A 14,123-nucleotide genomic window follows, 5' to 3' on the forward strand; every position below is an offset into this window, starting at 1 on the left:
GAAGTTGCGGCTTTTCACATAAAGCGGCTGTGGGACAGCTGTCAAGCAGCGGTGTCACGCTGAAGCGTGCAATTTAGGAAAGCGGATCCCTTGGTCCCTAATCCTGACCCGTGACCAGTGCTGGTGCCTTCCCTTCACTCTGATGCCAGTATGTTGCAGGTCGTGTGGGAATCTGTATTTATGCCCAGCGCTCCAGGAGCAATTAGCAACTGGAGTTTGGTTAATGAGGGAGACTTCTCTCCCCTCCTTCCTCCCTGGAGTGGGTACCCCTGTCTGGGGGGCAAGTCCAGCACAGGGGCAGGGAGGGGGGTGAGTGGTGCCCGGGGGGTAGCAGGGCTGAGCCCTTCCCCTGGTTCCTGCCTGGGGGGTCACAGGGATGTGCCAGGGGGCTCCTGGCAGAGGGTGGAAGAGGTCGGGTCGCTGTTCACCGGACCCTCACTGTCCCAAGGCAGGGTCCTGGCTGAAGCCTGTGCCTGGGGAGCTGGGTGCAGGCAGCATGGGGTGTCCCTGCCTTCTCTCCGAGAGCCTGGGAGCACCGGCCCCTTACAGAGCCGGGGGGGCGGGCAGAGCCCCTGCTGCTGCTTCCAGCCGTGCCTGGGCCCCTGCCCATGGTGGGGGGGCTGGGAGCTGATGTGATGGGGTCTGGCACCCCCCGTGGGACCCTGTCTCTGCTTCCTCCTGCCTGCGGCCCCCCGTGGGGTCTGAGGGGAGGAGGAGGAGGAAGATGCTCCTGCTCCCTCCTGGGCCCCGTGGGTCCCCAAGTGATGCAGCAGCGGCTGCTGGGGGGGGGCTGCCGGGGGGGCCCGGGGCTGCGGGAGCGGTGCGGGGCTGGCAGTTGCTATGGAAACCGCTGGGTCAGAGGCAGCGTGAAGCGGCGTGTGACGCCATCGCTCACCGCAATGAGCCGTGAGAGCGGCGGCGGCCGGGGGGGATGCGAGCCCCCCGCATCTCCCCTTCCCCCAGCCGGCCTCGGCCGCCGCTCACGGCCCCGCTTCACCTCCCCGGGTCACCCGCGCCGCGGCTGGAGCGACCCGCAGCCCCACGGCCCTCGTGCCGCTGCCGGATGGCGCCGGATCCCCGGCTCGCCCGTTAACCGGGCAGGCGCAGCCCACCGGTGCCCCCGCCGCAGCCCCCCACGCCTCGAGCTGCTGCCAGCAATCCTCTCGCTAATCCCCGGGCGGCTTTTCTAGCACCGAGTCGGGGTTACGCTGGATAATCCATATGTTTGCAAGCGGAGGCTTTGGGATATCCACTGTTAATCCAATTGGCAGTGGCAGTTTGGTGCCATCGGCACATCGCCCTGGTTCTGGGGGGACGTGGGCCGCCCCTGCCACCGCACCCTGGGCTGGGGCCGCTCCAGCGACGGCACCGGCTCGGTGGCAGCTCCCGTGGGCCGTGGAGCAAAACCAGCCTCGACTCCGCGGTGCTCTGGAGCTGCTGTAAACCGGGATGGCTTTGGGGCTGCTCCAGCCCCTTCTCTGCGGGTGTCGGGCAAGCCGGAGCGCAGGGCTGCCAGCCCAGCTGCCCTCTGCCAGTGTGTCCTTGCCACGCGTCCCTCCAAGCAGCCGTGACTGCCTGCTGGACACGAACAGCCTGGCGTCGTTCCTGCTTTGCTCCTTTGTGCTTCGGCTGCTTCTCCACCTCTTCTGCCTGGCGCTGCCCGCTCTCCCGGCTGTCCCCATCCCCGCCTGCGGTTCTCCCCTGGGAAGGCTGCGTGCAGTGGGCGGCCGCCGCTCCTGGAGGTGATTTACAAGCCACGACAAATGGGAGCAGATGCTCCTCCGTGCCGGGGCCGGGTCGCGTGGGGTTTCGCCGCCACCATACGGGGATGGGTCTGGGGGAGGTGGCAGCACGAGAGGACACCGAATGAGGTCCCTGAGTGTCTGCACCGCTGCCGCCGCCTTCGCTGCTGGTCCTTGCCCTCGGGTTGGCATCGTCCCTGCCAGGGCTCCACTGGCCGCTGTGCCGCTCTCGCGGGAGGACGGGGCACCGGCCGAGGGTCGCGTGGCGTCGTGGCTGTGCCGCTGCCGGCGGTGACACGCGGGAGCCCAGCGCCACGCCGGATCCCACGTTGCCACAGCAACGTGGCGGGAAACTGCAGCGGCGGCACTTTTCCTCCCGCAGCAGGAGGACGGCGGAGGGGGGGGTCTCGGCATGCTGGGCCCCTCTGTCCCTGGGGCTTTGGAGGACGATTCACGTGGCAGTGATGCCCTGAGGCCACGCAGCCTCCCCAGCTCCCCGGGGTGTTTGGCACAGCTGGCACCCCCCTCCTCGCCCCGGGGGCAGCCGATGGGTGGTCACGCATCATGCTGTAGTACCAGAATTGCTTGTGCTTGCCTGATGGTTAATGGGTTGGGGAGCCTGGAAGGGCTTTAACCTCGTCTGTGGAGGGGGGAGAAGGCTCCTGACCCCACTTCAGAGGGGTGGGGGCCCCGGGAGGCCACCTCTCCAGAGGAAAGGGGGGGGTGTCACACAGTGCATCAGCAGCATCATACCATCCCTCACTGCTGGGCTGCTTGGCCAGGACTCAGGCTCAGGAAGGCCCCCCCGCTCACACTGCTGCCCAAATCCCCTGTGCTGAGCCCTGCCTTTGGCAGCGCTGGGGTTCTCCTGGCCCTCAGACCACGGCACTTACCTGCCCAGAGCAGCCCCCCAGATACTGGCGAGCCCCAGTCCTGCCCTCCAGCAGCCGCGGGACCAGCAGCACCCCCCTGGCAAAGGAGCCCAGCTGGGGAACTTCTACATGTTTATTTGCTCTTCAAATCACAGCAGTTCTAGCCATTGCCCGACAAACGCTTTTGCAGCCTGAAGACCCCCCCCGCCCCACCAAAACCTGTCCCCAGCTCAGGGCTGCTGCTCCTGGGGACAGAGCTCAGCCCCAACTCCCCGCGTTCCCTGTGCCAGCCCTGGCAGCACCCAGACTCTGTGCCCCCATCCCAATGCCCACCCTCGACTTCATCCGTGCAGTATTTACAGCCTCTGCATGCCCAGAGCCCCAGCCCTGGGCACCCCCCACCCCCACCCCCCCCCAAGCACTGTCCCCCAACAGAGACCAGTGGCACAGGATGGGGGTCTGTGACGACCCCCTCCTGCACGGCTCCTGCAGGACCCCCAGCATCCACAAATCCCTGCGCAAGCCAGGACCTGATGCCCCACAGCAAACCCTCCCCCAACCCCCCCTCCAAAGACCCCTCAATCCAGCCCCTCTGAAGCCCTTCAGCACCATTTGCTCCCCCACCCCCCACCTCTGCCAACAGACATATACTTCCAAAGCTGGAATAAATTAACCCCTCAGAAATGTCAGCACCTGTGTTAGAGAGAAAAAGAAAGTCAAAAGTGCTTGGATCTGCCCAGCCCTGTGGGCCAGCGGGGGCAGAGCCCCCTGAGCCCCCCACAGCTGCGCGGGCAGGAGCGGGGTCCCGCGTCGCGGGGGTTCCTGCCCATGTCTTGGTTGGCTCAGGGTCCGGCGTGACCGCGCTCTGCCGCGTCCTCATGCCGCTCAGTCGCCCTGATGCCAAAGCCAGCCCCATCCTGATGCCCCCCCCCCCCCCCGGCAGAGAGGAACCCCAGTGTTACAGACCCCCCACACCAGCCCCCCCCGAGCTGGGACAGGGGAGGGGGTGGGGAGCGGGTGCAGGGAAGGCAACGGGAGCTCAGTCCTTAAACCTCCGGCTGGCTTGCATTTTCTTGTAGTAGTGGTCCACCTCGCTGTCCACCTGCCCGTCCCTCTCGGCCGGCTTCCTCCGCAGCGTGGACTCCCGGCTGGCCGTGCCCAGCAGCCCCTCGGGGGGGGCGTCCGCCCGCTCCCCGCTGCCCCCCACCGCCCCCGGGATGGCGGCCAGGCTGCCGTAGCGTGGCTCATCCTGCTCCATGTCGCTGACGGACGAGCCGGGGGAGACGCCGGCGCTCTTGGCCGGGCGGAAGCCGCGGAAATCCTTCCCCATCTCGCCCAGCTCGTAGGCGTCCGGCCCCTCCGGCCCCTTCGGCCCCGACTTCCACTCCCAGGGCCCGTTGCCAGCGGAGAGGTGGACGACGGGATGGTGGGGAGCGTGGGCGTCGATGGTGATGATGCTGGAGCTGTCCCGCTCGGAGGGCGAGCGGTACTGCGAGGAGTCGGAGCTGGTGGAGGAGGAGGAGGTCTCCGAGTGCTTGGGGGTGACGGAGACGATGCTCTGCTGCTTGGACATGGCGATGACCTGCATCAGGCGCGGGGGGTTGGCCACCCGCTGTGCCCCCCCCTTCTCCGCCACCATCACCCACTTGGCCCGCACAGCCGCCCCGCTGCCGGCCGGGACGCCGGCACCCGCCTGGCTCTCCTCGGGGATGTGCACCAGCTGCGAGGCGCCCGGCCGGGGCTGGATGAGGACGCGGGGCCCCATGGCCGCCCGCTCGGCCGAGCGTGCTTGCACCGTGGGGTAGAGGGAGGGGGGGACGTCCTCGCCGGTGTCCCCAGCACCCCGGCCGTGCGCCGCCTCCTCCGCCAGCGTCATGCTCCGGCCCTCCAGCGACTTCTGCTTCCACTCGGTGATGAGCTGCTTGGAGCGGGAGGCGTCCACGGGGACGTGGATGGTCATGTGGCGCCGCGCGGGGTCGTCCATGGAGGGGGTGTTGACGCGGGGCAGGGTGTTGCTGAAGGTCACCATGTTCTCCTTGCCCATGGGGCTGCGGGGGGCCAGCAGGTCCACGTCCACGCTGGCCCTCTTCAGGCTGCCCAGGGAGTTCTTCTCTCGCGGCACCGGCCGCGCCGCCTCCTCCAGCCGCGTCTGTGGGTTCAGCTCATCGGTGCTCACTGACTTGTTCTGGTGGTAGACAGAGTCGTGGCCCCGCTGCGTCAGCGCCCGCAGCGCGTCCTTGGCCGGTGCCGGTGCCGCGACCCTCTCCGTCGGGGCGCGGAAGTTGCCGACGGCGTGGTAAGCCTGCGGGAGGGGGAAGCGCGCGGTCAGCCCAGCCCCAGGGACCACGGCCCGCGCCGAGCGTCCTTCCCCTCCCGAGGCACCGTGGCTGCCCCCAGGGTGGGGACCGGCACCCACCAGGTAGGCGGCAATGCCAGAGCCGATCAGGAAGCCCACATAGACGTCGGCGGGGTGGCTGCGGTACTGGGTGATCTGGGTCAGGCCGCAGATGCCGGCAGCAATGGCAAAGGCGAAGACCAGGATGGGCTTGAGGAGTTTGGTGCTGTCCGAGATGATGGAATTGAAATACATCTGGTGGCAGCGGAGGCAGGGCAGGAACAGGCTGTTAGTCGCGGGTCATGGCACCGGCACCCGCTGCCATCACAGCACCGCAGCTTTCTCCCTCCCCAGCCCCCAGCCATGCAGAGAGCTCTTGGGTGCACATGGAACTGCAAGTGCCTGCACGTGCATAGGTGAGAAACTGTGCACATGGGTGTGAACGTGCCCTCACCCCAACATGGCACACGTGTCGGGCAGAGCTTGGCTGTGCATGGGAGGGTGTATGCCGACGGGAGGGGGATGCCGCTGCCTGGTGGCACGGAGCTTGCGCTGCCCCCGAGCCGGCACGTGTGGGGCCGAGAGCCGGGCAGTGCCGGGAACTCACCGACACGTAGACGGCAGCGAAAGCCGAGAGCGTCGCATGCTGGGACGGGAAAGTCTTCCTGTGGGGAGACGGGAGGGTGCAGTTGGGATGGGGCAGGATGGTTGGCATCGCAGTGCGGGTCTCCCCCCTGGCACATACCTGGCGGAGAGGATGGCGTGCTTGTCCACGCCCGAGCAGATGTCCTGGGTGATGTAGGGGTTGGCATCGCAGGGGGTGCCCAGCAGCGTGTAGTTGGGCTTGCAGACGGTCAGGAAGAAGGGCGCGTGGTAGCCGGTGGCCAGCTGGATAACGTCCGTCACCAGGGCCGTGGCACAGAGCCCAAACACGTGGACACCTGGGGATGGCAGGAGCAGGATGGCAGGTCACCCCTGTCCCACACAGGGCACCCAGGGACCACCCAGCCCTGGGGCACCCACAAGCACTGGGACGGGTCCAGTGCAGTCTGGGGTCTGGATGAGGCCGTGCGTTCCTGCTATCGCACCCGGGGTGACCCCCTGCGGCAGGCAGGGCTCCTGCCCGGGCTGCAGCACAACGTACCCACAAACCTTACAGTCCGGCGCAGGAAGGAGTTGAAGTTGCAGCCGCCGGCGTTAATGCTGCCCTCGGCACCGGCGCGTCCCTTCAGCCTGGACTGCAGGCAGTACACGATGCCCTCCCCGACCATGATCTGGGGAAGAACCGATGGCTCAGGGGGTGCCGCCCTAGGGCAATCGGGGGGTCCGGGCTGTCGGCAGTGCCGCCCCACGGATGCAGGGTGCTGGCAGGCTGCCCACACTGGTCCCCTAGTGCTGCTGGCACCAGGACCCCAAGCCCTGGTCCCCAGCCCTGGCTCTGCCTCTGGGCAGGCTCCATCCTCACACCCCGCCCCCCCCAGCAGGATGAGCCCTGGGACGCACTGAGGCAGCGGGCGCAGCGAAGGCCAGGCTGAGCAGCATGAGCAGCGGGATGAGCTCCTCGTTGGTCTCCACGTAGGGCATGGAGAGTGCCCGGTCGTAGCACTGGAAGCCCACCTTAGCCGGCTTGAAGAGGTCCGTCAGCTCCAGGAAATAGAGCGTCACGATGGAGGAGGCCACGATGGGCAGCTGGGGGGGGTGAGAGCGTCGGGACCACCGCACCGCCCGGCGCGACGGGCACCGGCATCGCGCGACCCTGCCAGGAAGGGGCAAAGCCCCCATCCCCTCTGTGCCAGGGCAGGACCAGGCCCTGGGGAAGGAGCCCCCCCCCCTACTCCCACCCACCCCACACCCACCTCCACGAAGTAGAAGCAGGGCAGGAGTGTCATGCTGTCCTTGGGAGCCCTGGCCTTCTCCTTGGGGGGGATCATGGTCCTGGGGCAGGTGCCGGGGTCCCGCTGGGCTGCGCCTCTGCCCTCCTGCGGGGCAGCAGCGTCACCTCCAGTTCTCAGCCCCCACGGGGGGGGGGCCGGGCAGCCCCTGGGCTCACCCCGCTGCCCCCCACAGCCGCTCACCGGGGAGAAGCTGCCGGTACCCGGGGGCTGCCCCCGCTGGAACCCCCCCCCGGTCGTCACCGCAGGGCGAGCCGGACAAGGGCTTCCCCGCTCGCCCCAGGGGACCCCCAGCACCCCGGGGGGGGGGGTCCGGCGAGGCAGGGGGCTGTGACAACAGGTGGGGCGGAGGGTCGGCTGTCGCGACAGGCGGCCACTACCGCGACAGGCGGCGAGGCTGCTGCGGAAGGCGTGGGGAGGGGGTGTGCCGCCCGCAGAGCCGAGTCGAGGATGGGGGTCCGGGGGCACCCCCTGGCCCCAGCCCCCCGAAAGTGACACCCAGCCCTGGCTGCAAAAAGGCGGGGGGGGGGCGCGGATAACGGGGATGGAGCCACGGGGGGCAATAGCGGGGGGGAGCAATAACGGGGAGGAATTAACGGGCGGGTATTAACGGGGGGGGGCTGCAAGGGGCTCACCCCGCGGCGGGGGCCGGAGGGGCGGGCGCTCCCGGCGGTGCCGCAGCCGCGGGCGGGGGTCGGGGCGGGGTGGGGGGGGGGTCGGGGGGGGGCGGGGAGCGGCCCTTTGTGCAGCCCGCGGCCGCCCGCCCCCCACTCACCTCTGCTGCGGCCGCCCCGGGACGAAGCGGGGCCGGGGGGGGGCGGCGGGGGCGGCGGCCGCGGGGGTCCCCGGGAGCCGGGATGCTCCTGCCTCGGCGGAGCGCGGGGAGCGGCCGCTTCCTCCGCCCCCGCCGCCTCCTCCTCCTCCTCCTCCTCCTCCTTCTCCACCGCCGCCGCCCCCCGCCCCGCCCCGCCGCTCCCGGCCCCTCCCGGGGCGCTGAGACCCCGCAGGGCCGGGGATGGGGGCCTGGGGGGGGCGTCGGGGACGAGACAAAGAGCCGGGCGGGGTCGGGGGCAGCGAGCGGGACCGACCCCCCCTCCCCGCGCCGCCCTGCACCCCGAAAGCTGCTCTGCACCCCCGGGTCTGCAGCCGGCACCGGGGGGGTCCCGGGGCCCCTCCCAACGCCCCCGCAGGGCTCCCTCCTCCCCCGGATCAGCCCTTTCCCCCCATATGCTGCGGGGAGTGGGGGTCGCGCTCCCCCCCCGGGTCCCCCCTGCTCTGCAGAGCCCCCTCCCTGGCCGAGCTCCCCCGCCCCGGGAGCTGCCAAGCCGCAGCTCCTGCAGCATCGGGGTGTGTGACCCCCCCCTCAGCCCCCCCCCCGCCCCGAGCTCCACCAGACCCCGGCACCCACCTGGGCTCCGCTGGCCGGGGGGGGCACCTGCCCTCCCCACGGGCACTGCTGCGTCCTGGGGGCGAGGTCGGTGCTGGCAGAGGAGTAGCGGGAATGGCACCTGAGGCCAACCTCAGCCGGAGCCTCGAGTCTCCCCGAATTCGGGGCTGGGGAAGCGGCTGCAACTCCCTTTGCCCCCCAGGGACTTCCAGCACTTTTCGGAGGAGGATGAGGCACCCCTGCCCTGTCCTCCCCGGCCTTTGCTGCCCCACGCTTGCAGGGGATCCCGGTCCTGACCAAACCCTTCCCCGTACCCCATTCCCCGTGCTCCACACCCCTCGCTCGGCCCGCCACCTTCCCCCCACCCACCCACTCCTGGTCCCATCCAGGCTCTGCGTGGCCCCACGCCGCGGCACCGGCCACTGCACGTTGCCCTTGTTCCATTTTTGGCCCTAAGTGGGCAGAAATCTCCCAGCGTATTTAACGTCTAAATCCCGAATCCCTGGAAGCTGCGATTAAGCCTCCCTCCCTGCGGAAAATCCTCAGTTTGAGCCAGACTTGGCCAGCTCCGGAGCCATCCGCGCCGCACCGCTCTCTGCCCGCCCGCATGGTCCGACCCCTCCGGCCATGTGCTGCCCAACACATGGGGGAGAGCGGGAAGCCAAAGTTGCCTCCCCCGCAGAGGGACCCCCTCAGCCCTGGGGCATCCTGGCCCCCCGCACCCCAGCACCCTCCTTGCCGGTGTCCCCGTCCGGCTGGGGACGGGGGGCTCTGTTGGTGCTGGGGGTCCGATGGCTCAGGGTGGTGGGGTGTCTGCGTAGCTGGACGAAGGGAACCCGGTAATTTTGAGCCATAAAGGCTCGTAGTGCGTGAGGAGGAGGAGGAGGAGGAGGGTGGGCTCCGGCCCTTTGCCCCGTTTCCCCCCTCCGTCCCGGCTCCACCGGTGGAAGCAGGGCAGAGCCCACGGGCTCAGCCGTGGGAAATGGTGGCCACGCCAGCCAGGGGCGAAGGCAGGGCGACCCCGGCCCCAAAGGGGCGAGCAGCGGTGCCCGGCCCCCAGCCCCAGCCCGGCCGCTGGGTTTCGCCGCCGAGAGACCCGAGGCGCGGTGAGGGGCTCGGGGGCCGAGCCCGGGCGGGGGCGACGGGCGGCTCCGCAGCTCGGGGACGCGCCGGGGCCGTCGGCCGGGAGCCGAGGCGGTGGCTCCGCTTAGTGGCACCGGGGAGAAAGGCAGAGGGGACGGGGGCTCACCGCCACCCCCGTCCCTGCACCCCAGCCCCCGCAGGAGCTCCCTTCGGGGCAGGGGCCTCCCCCCTGGCGACCCCCCCCCCAGGCGCTGGTGGTCCCGACCCCGCCGTCCTCGTCCTCGCCAGCCCCAAGGGCAAACCCTGGGGGGGTGCTCGGCTCTGCCCCACGGCCACGGACGCCCACCGAGCCGGCACCCAGCACCCACCGCCTCACCCCCGGCCATCCTCCCCGGGCGGAGCGGGGGGTCCCTGGTGCGGGGGAGGCCGGGGCCAAGCCAGGACACTGCCACATGGGCCGGAGCCTTCCCGTGCCAAGAGCGGGATTCGGTTTCGGCTTTGAAAACAACGGTGCAAGAAATCCCCGGCGGCGGGTGCCAGCTCCGGCAGCTGGGACAGGCTGTTTCCTCCCTCCCGTGCTGTTTATGCCGGGAACTCTTGACCCCTTTTATAAGCTGAATATTTAAAAACACTCAGCCCACGCTGCGGAAACCCCCCCCTGCTCCCCTGCACTGCCCCTTCCTGGCCCCCCCGCAGCCCCAAAGCTGGACATAAAAGCAAGCCCCAGCCCCGGCCGAGCAGTGTCTGCCCCACGGACCCCACAGCCAGGGCAGAGGCACCACTGGGCTCCACTGCAGCCATGGGGCCGAGTCCCACTCCCATCCTCATCCTCGCTCTGCTGCTGCTAGGGGCCATGGTGAATGGTGAGTGCACCCCCCCACACCCCAGGACAGGGACAGGCTGGGGCAGCAATGTCCCCAGCACAGGGGGTCGCACCCGACCCCCCAATTCCTGCCTCCGTCTGCAGCCAGGTGCTGCCGTGGCCCACGAGGAGGGGTCCAGGGATGTCGGGGGGGAACCACCGGGGTAACCCTGCCCCACGCTCTATCTGGGCGGGCTGGGGCGATGCCCGGCTAACCCAGCCTCTCTCCTGCCTGCAACAGGGCAGCCCCGGGGCCGGATCCTGGGGGGCTACGAGGCCAAGCCCCACCTGAGGCCGTACATGGCCTCTCTACAGCTGGACGGGCAGCACATCTGCGGGGGCTTCCTCATCGCCGAGGAGTGGGTGCTGAGCGCTGCGCACTGCACTGAGGAGACGTGAGTGCGGGGGGGGGTCAGTGTGGGGGCTGCTCCATGCTGGGGGGTGGCTGCTGGCCTCAGGCCAAATCCTGCTCCATAGCCCCGACCCCAGCGTTGGAGCACCAGGGCTCTGCTCCCGCCTGCTGTGAGGGTTGGGCAGGGGCTGCAGGACCCTTGGGAGCTTGTGGCACCCTGGGGGGGGGGGCTCTCTGGCACCCCATTGCCATGGCTGGGTGCAGCAACAACCCCTGCTCCGTGTGCCCCACGGGGTGGGCAGAGCCCCCACACCTCACATGCTGCCTCTCTTCCAGGGACGGCAAAGTCTTCCAGGTCCTCCTGGGCGCCCACTCGCTCACAGAGCCGGAGCCGCACAAACGCCTGTACCGGGTGCGCGCCCAGATCCCCCACCCCGGCAGCAACATCCACAACAACAAGGACGACCTCCTCCTCCTCCAGGTGGGCTCGGGGCTGCCAGGACCCTGGCTGGGACTCTCCTTCCCACTACCCGACAGGCACAGCCCCGCTCCTGCAAATCCTTCTGCCCCTCGGGACCCCGCGGGGTCACTGACCGCAGTGGGAGGAAACCCTTGAGGCCACCCTGGGACTGCTCGGTTCCCCTACCCCTCCTTCCCCATCCCATGGGACCATCCCCGCTTCCCCCCCCAAAGACCTTTGGGCTGTGTCCAAACGCCTCCGTCTTCCCCATGGTCCTCACGGCTGCAGCTCTGGTCTCCAGCTGCATCCCGGGGGCTGCAGGCAGAAGGTGAAGCCCTGAGCGTGGCCGAGGCTGGGGCAGTGCCGGCGTCAGGGCTGGGCTCGCTGTGCCCTGCTGGGTCCCGGGCTGTTGTTGGCCCCCGCTGAGCCGGTTCCCCTCTTCCTTCACGGCAGCTGGAAGAGAAAGCGGAGCTGAACACGCACGTGCAGGTGCTGCCGTTCCAGCGGGAGGACAGGGACGTGGCGGCCGACACGGTGTGCGAGGTGGCGGGCTGGGGCACCATCAGCCACAGCGGCCACCGGCCGGACAAGCTCTACCAGGTGGAGCGGCCGGTGATCAGCCGCGACGTCTGCAACCACCGCACCCGCCACGACCACACCATCACCGAGAAGATGATGTGCACGGACTCCCGCAGGAAGGACACCTGCAAGGTACCGCTCGCCCCGGCCTCCCGCCCCCTCCTTGCTGGGACACAGAACCACGGCCGGACCCAGGGGCTGGGGCTGCCGACCCCCTCGGGGGTCTGGGAGTCGTGGTGGGGGGAAGGATACTTGCAACCTGGAAAAGGCGAGGGTGTGGGGCAGGATGGGGCTGCAATCCCCATCGCGCTTGACAAGGTGATGGGGGCTCCTTGCCCTGTGCTGGCTGCTGCAAAGCAGCTCTTATGAGCCTGGAGACAGGGACGAGGCCACAGGCACGACCCGGTGCGCCCCGAGGGGACCCACTGACGGGTAAACTGAAAGCCCCCTTGCCTGCCCCACCACGTCCTGGCAGAGCTGGGGGTCTGGGCTGTCAGCAGAGCAAGGGGGACGAACGAGGGCTGGCGAGGGGGGACGGGACTGACCCAAACCCACAGCTCCTGCAGGTGAAACCTGTGGCTGAGAGCACCCAGGGGCCGAAGCTCTGCCCCTCGCAGAGGCTTGGGTCAGGCAGGGACCCCCAGCCCCGCTGTCAGGGTGGGAGATGGGCTGGGACGGGCCAGCAAACCCACAGCAGCGCTGATGGGCCTTGGTCCTGCAGGGAGACTCCGGCGGCCCCCTGGTCTGCAACGGGGTGGCCGAGGGGGTGGTCACGGCCGGCTCCCGCGTCTGCGGCAACTACAAGAAACCCGCCATCTACACCCGCATCGCCCCGTACGTGGCCTGGATCGACAGCGTTATGGCCTCTGCGGCTGTGGAGGGAGACACACGCTGAGCCCTCCCCAGGGACCCGGCTTCACGCCACGGCTTGCTGCTGCCGGCACGGCCAGAGCACCCACGCTGCTGCTTGGGGAAAGCCGCGCTGAAGAGCGCCGGGGGCTCCCACCGCTGCCCCGACCTGTTCCCGGAGCATCCCCCCACGCCAGGAGGAGGGCTGGGCCAGGGAACCGGCAAGAAACCAGGGGAAGGGCGTCCCTGGCCCCCCGCTCACAAAGCACGGGGCCCAGCTGGGGAGGGCGGGGGGTCCCAGCCCCCCAGGCTGGCACAAGCCACAGGCTTTGCTGAACGTGCCCGTAACGCTGACCGTGACCTGCTGCAATAAAGCAATGACGATTCCTGCAAAGCTGCCAAGGCTGGGGGGAGGTTGCACCGGAGCCCCGTGCCCAGGTGGTGTGTGCAGCACTGGAAGGAGCTGGACAGAAGGTGGGGAGATGCTGAAGCTGAGCCCATGGGGACAGTGTGACCAGGGTCCCCCCCTCCACTTCCCACCACCCCTCCCTGCCACCCACGCCTTTGGAGTGAGCCCCATCTCCTCCTTTACCTTGGCCATGTGCTGAGACCCCCCAAAACTCACTGCTGTGAGTGCTTGACCCCAGCTCTGCCCCAGAGCAGGCTCTCCTCAAGGGGCACGTGGACTCTGCCAACCCCCCAGCACCCCTCCTGGCCCCGCTCCCATCCCTGTACCCCACAGATGAGCACCTCCAGCCCATCGCCCCTGACCGGCGCCTGCACCTCAGGGGGAGCAGGGGACACATCCTGCAGCACGGCCGCGGGGCGATAAGGTCCGAAGCTGGGACCTCCCGCAGGGTCATTGTGCAACTATTTGTTAAAGCAGAATCTGCAAATTGCTGATAAGGTGGAGGGTGGCACCGGCTCCCACGGGTGTGGTGGGGTAGGGGGCAACAAGGCTGGACAGGATCCATGCTGGGAGCCCCGCTCCCCATCCCAGGGACCCCTGGAAAGGCAAAGGGGGCTGGGCCAGGAGACGCCTGCGTTCAGCTCTTGGCCCGCGCTGGTTTTCAAGAGGGGCAGGGGTGAGGCAGAGCCCCCTGCTCCTGCCACAGACCAGCTCGCAAGAGACTCCTTCCAGCCCCAGGAGCAGCTGGCACCACTGCTGCCCCGGCCAGGCCCTGGCAGGACCCTGGTCCTCGTCCCAGACCCCCACATGCGTCCCCCATCGTGACAGGGCCAGTGACAGACCTCGGCGCAGAGGAGCCCCTCACCCTCCCGTAGTTGGGGATCACTCAGTCCTTAGAGAGAGGGGAGCCGGGGCAGGTAGGCCAGGGCGAAGGCACAAGGGAGCATTGTGGCAGGGAATTGCGAGTCCCTTCCAGCATCCCCATCCTGGGAGCGGGGCAGTTGGACAAGGAACGATGGACACACGGCTGGAGGAGGGGGAGGTACAGGCAGAAGGCCCTCGTATCATGGATGGAGGAGAAGAAAGCAGGTCTGGATTTTAAAACCTACCTTCTGTCCCTACCGGAGCTCAGCCAGCACCTCGGGGAGCTGCTCCCAGCTGCGAGGCTCCATCTCGGGTGGGAGGCGAAGTGGAGAAGCGAGCGTCCACCCTCCCACAGAGCGGCCGTACGCTCCCACCTCCGTACAAACAGCAAGCAACAGAAGTCTAACGTTAAATAACCCCAAACCTGTTCTCTGAGA

At 69.0% G+C, this 14,123-nt stretch overlaps 2 protein-coding genes across 2 annotated transcripts; one reads left to right on the forward strand and one right to left on the reverse strand.

Moving 5' to 3' along the window:
- Positions 1-3,623: 3,623 nt before the first annotated feature.
- PLPPR3 (phospholipid phosphatase related 3) lies at positions 3,624-14,037 on the reverse strand. The gene is made up of 9 exons (XM_075037737.1): positions 13,932-14,037; positions 11,221-11,438; positions 6,806-6,928; positions 6,453-6,638; positions 6,094-6,223; positions 5,695-5,890; positions 5,557-5,614; positions 5,031-5,204; positions 3,624-4,916 (listed from the first exon to the last, which is right to left on the reverse strand). Exons 2-9 carry the CDS (start codon positions 11,290-11,292, stop codon positions 3,654-3,656), a joined length of 2,202 nt encoding a protein of 733 aa, XP_074893838.1. The 5' UTR covers positions 11,293-11,438; positions 13,932-14,037; the 3' UTR covers positions 3,624-3,653.
- LOC142035570 (complement factor D-like) lies at positions 10,025-12,807 on the forward strand. The gene is made up of 5 exons (XM_075037739.1): positions 10,025-10,174; positions 10,415-10,568; positions 10,862-11,006; positions 11,439-11,696; positions 12,286-12,807. The coding sequence occupies exons 1-5, from the start codon at positions 10,111-10,113 to the stop codon at positions 12,457-12,459; spliced, it is 795 nt and encodes a 264-aa protein (XP_074893840.1). The 5' UTR covers positions 10,025-10,110; the 3' UTR covers positions 12,460-12,807.
- Positions 14,038-14,123: the final 86 nt, after the last annotated feature.

The sequence above is a fragment of the Buteo buteo genome, chromosome 10, assembly GCF_964188355.1.
Source record: "Buteo buteo chromosome 10, bButBut1.hap1.1, whole genome shotgun sequence".
Lineage (NCBI taxonomy): Eukaryota > Metazoa > Chordata > Aves > Accipitriformes > Accipitridae > Buteo > Buteo buteo.

Coding starts and splice junctions, on each gene's coding strand:
- LOC142035570 (XM_075037739.1), top strand. CDS start 10,111: ATGGGGCCGAGTCCCACTCCCATCCTCATCCTCGCTCTGCTGCTGCTA. Junction 10,175..10,414: donor GCTAGGGGCCATGGTGAATG/GTGAGTGCACCC, acceptor TGCCTGCAACAG/GGCAGCCCCGGGGCCGGATC. Junction 11,007..11,438: donor ACGACCTCCTCCTCCTCCAG/GTGGGCTCGGGG, acceptor CCTTCACGGCAG/CTGGAAGAGAAAGCGGAGCT.
- PLPPR3 (XM_075037737.1), bottom strand. CDS start 11,292: ATGCAGCTGGAGACCAGAGCTGCAGCCGTGAGGACCATGGGGAAGACG. Junction 6,639..6,805: donor CCTGCTTCTACTTCGTGGAG/GTGGGTGTGGGG, acceptor CACCCCCCCCAG/CTGCCCATCGTGGCCTCCTC. Junction 4,917..5,030: donor CTGGCATTGCCGCCTACCTG/GTGGGTGCCGGT, acceptor CCCCTCCCGCAG/GCTTACCACGCCGTCGGCAA.